At 46.7% G+C, this 1,694-nt stretch overlaps 1 protein-coding gene across 1 annotated transcript in view; it reads left to right on the top strand.

Moving 5' to 3' along the window:
- Positions 1 to 676, top strand: part of LOC110334627 (tubulin alpha-1A chain-like) — a 24,778-nt gene extending 24,102 nt beyond the window's left edge. The window contains exon 6 of the mRNA XM_029547892.1: positions 4 to 676. Coding sequence (XP_029403752.1) covers positions 4 to 522 — 519 coding nt within the window. The 3' untranslated portion in view covers positions 523 to 676. The remainder of the gene's footprint in view (positions 1 to 3) is intronic.
- The last annotated feature ends 1,018 nt before the right edge of the window (positions 677 to 1,694 follow it).

Here is a 1,694-nt window from a genome sequence, read left to right as displayed (position 1 = left end):
GAGAAAGCCTACCATGAGCAGCTTTCTGTAGCAGAGATCACCAATGCTTGCTTTGAGCCAGCCAACCAGATGGTAAAATGTGACCCTCGCCATGGTAAATACATGGCTTGCTGCCTGCTGTACCGTGGTGATGTGGTTCCCAAAGATGTCAATGCTGCCATTGCCACCATCAAGACCAAGCGTACCATCCAGTTTGTGGACTGGTGCCCCACTGGCTTCAAGGTTGGCATTAATTACCAGCCTCCCACNGTGGTACCTGGTGGTGACTTGGCCAAGGTCCAGAGAGCTGTGTGCATGCTGAGCAACACCACGGCCATTGCTGAGGCCTGGGCTCGCCTAGATCACAAGTTTGATCTGATGTATGCCAAGCGTGCCTTTGTGCACTGGTATGTGGGTGAGGGCATGGAGGAGGGTGAGTTCTCTGAGGCCCGTGAGGACATGGCTGCGCTAGAGAAGGATTATGAGGAGGTTGGTGTGGATTCTGTGGAAGGCGAGGGGGAGGAAGAAGGAGAAGAGTACTAGGTCCAGTCCTTCAGCCCCTTTGTCATGTCAAACTCCAGTATTAGTTACAGGCACTGATATCTCTGTGCCATTTCCATTCTGTGATCATGTCTTCTCCATGTTGTACCTCTTAAGTTTTCCATAATGTCTCAAAGTAAAAGCTTCTAAGAAAAGAGTTTTGTTTCTGTATACTTTATTTTCGATACGACTCCTCAGATGAGCCTAGGCCTGCCCCTCTAATTGTAATGCCCTGTGATGGTAATTATAAGTAACCACTCAGCTGATTTCATTTCTTCTGTGTACTAGAGGAGCACTAGACTGAGAAAGTCTGTGGCATGGTAGCTTTGCTTAACTCCACGCTGCCTAAAATATTTGCCAAGATGTTAAATGGTCCTTAAGGCTGGTTGTGCATTCCTTTAATAAGGAGGAGGCCAGGTCGTTCATTGAGGCCAGGTTGTCCATACTGACACAGGGCATGGAGGGTGTGAGGCTTGAACTGCAAATATCTTGAGGGTGGCACGAAAGCCTTGATTCCAGTTAAAGGATTGAACAAAAGGTCCCAGACATGCAAGGCAAATGATAAACTGCTTTTTGTTTTGCAATGTCTCTGTTACCCATGCTAGTCTTGTTATCCATTTGGTATGTAGCCCAGGGCTGCTGCCGCTTCCCAAGTGTGGGATTAAAGGCCAGAAGTAAAAGCTGCAGGATCAGGAATACAAGGCCAGCCTGCGCTGTAATGACCCTGTCCCAAGAAAAGCAAACTAGGTATGGTGGCATAACCTTACGTTGAATATCAAAGGTCCCCTTGTGCTTGTTAACCAGCTAGTCTAACCCAGTCAAGCCCCATGTCACAGTGAGAGATTCTGTCTCAAACATTTAACAAAAACCAGAGGCTCACAGATGGCCTAATAGAGGACCCAAGTTCACCCAAGCACCCACATCTGATAAGTCTAAAGCACCCAAAACAAAGTGGACAATGCCTGTGAACAACATTGAGGTCGACCTCTGGCCCCCACACATGCACAAATTTTTGTATGAGCGTGCACCTGCTCACACACAAAAAACATCTTCACAAGAAAGACTGTGCCAGGTGTGACATACTTTTTTTTTTTTAAGATTTATTTATTTTATGTAAGTACACTGTAGCAGTCTTGAGACCAGAAGAGGGTGTCAGATTTCATGGATGGTTGTGA

Source organism: Mus pahari, chromosome 17 (genome assembly GCF_900095145.1).
Source record: "Mus pahari chromosome 17, PAHARI_EIJ_v1.1, whole genome shotgun sequence".
Taxonomy (NCBI): domain Eukaryota; kingdom Metazoa; phylum Chordata; class Mammalia; order Rodentia; family Muridae; genus Mus; species Mus pahari.
This window is presented reverse-complemented; position numbering and strand designations above follow the sequence as displayed.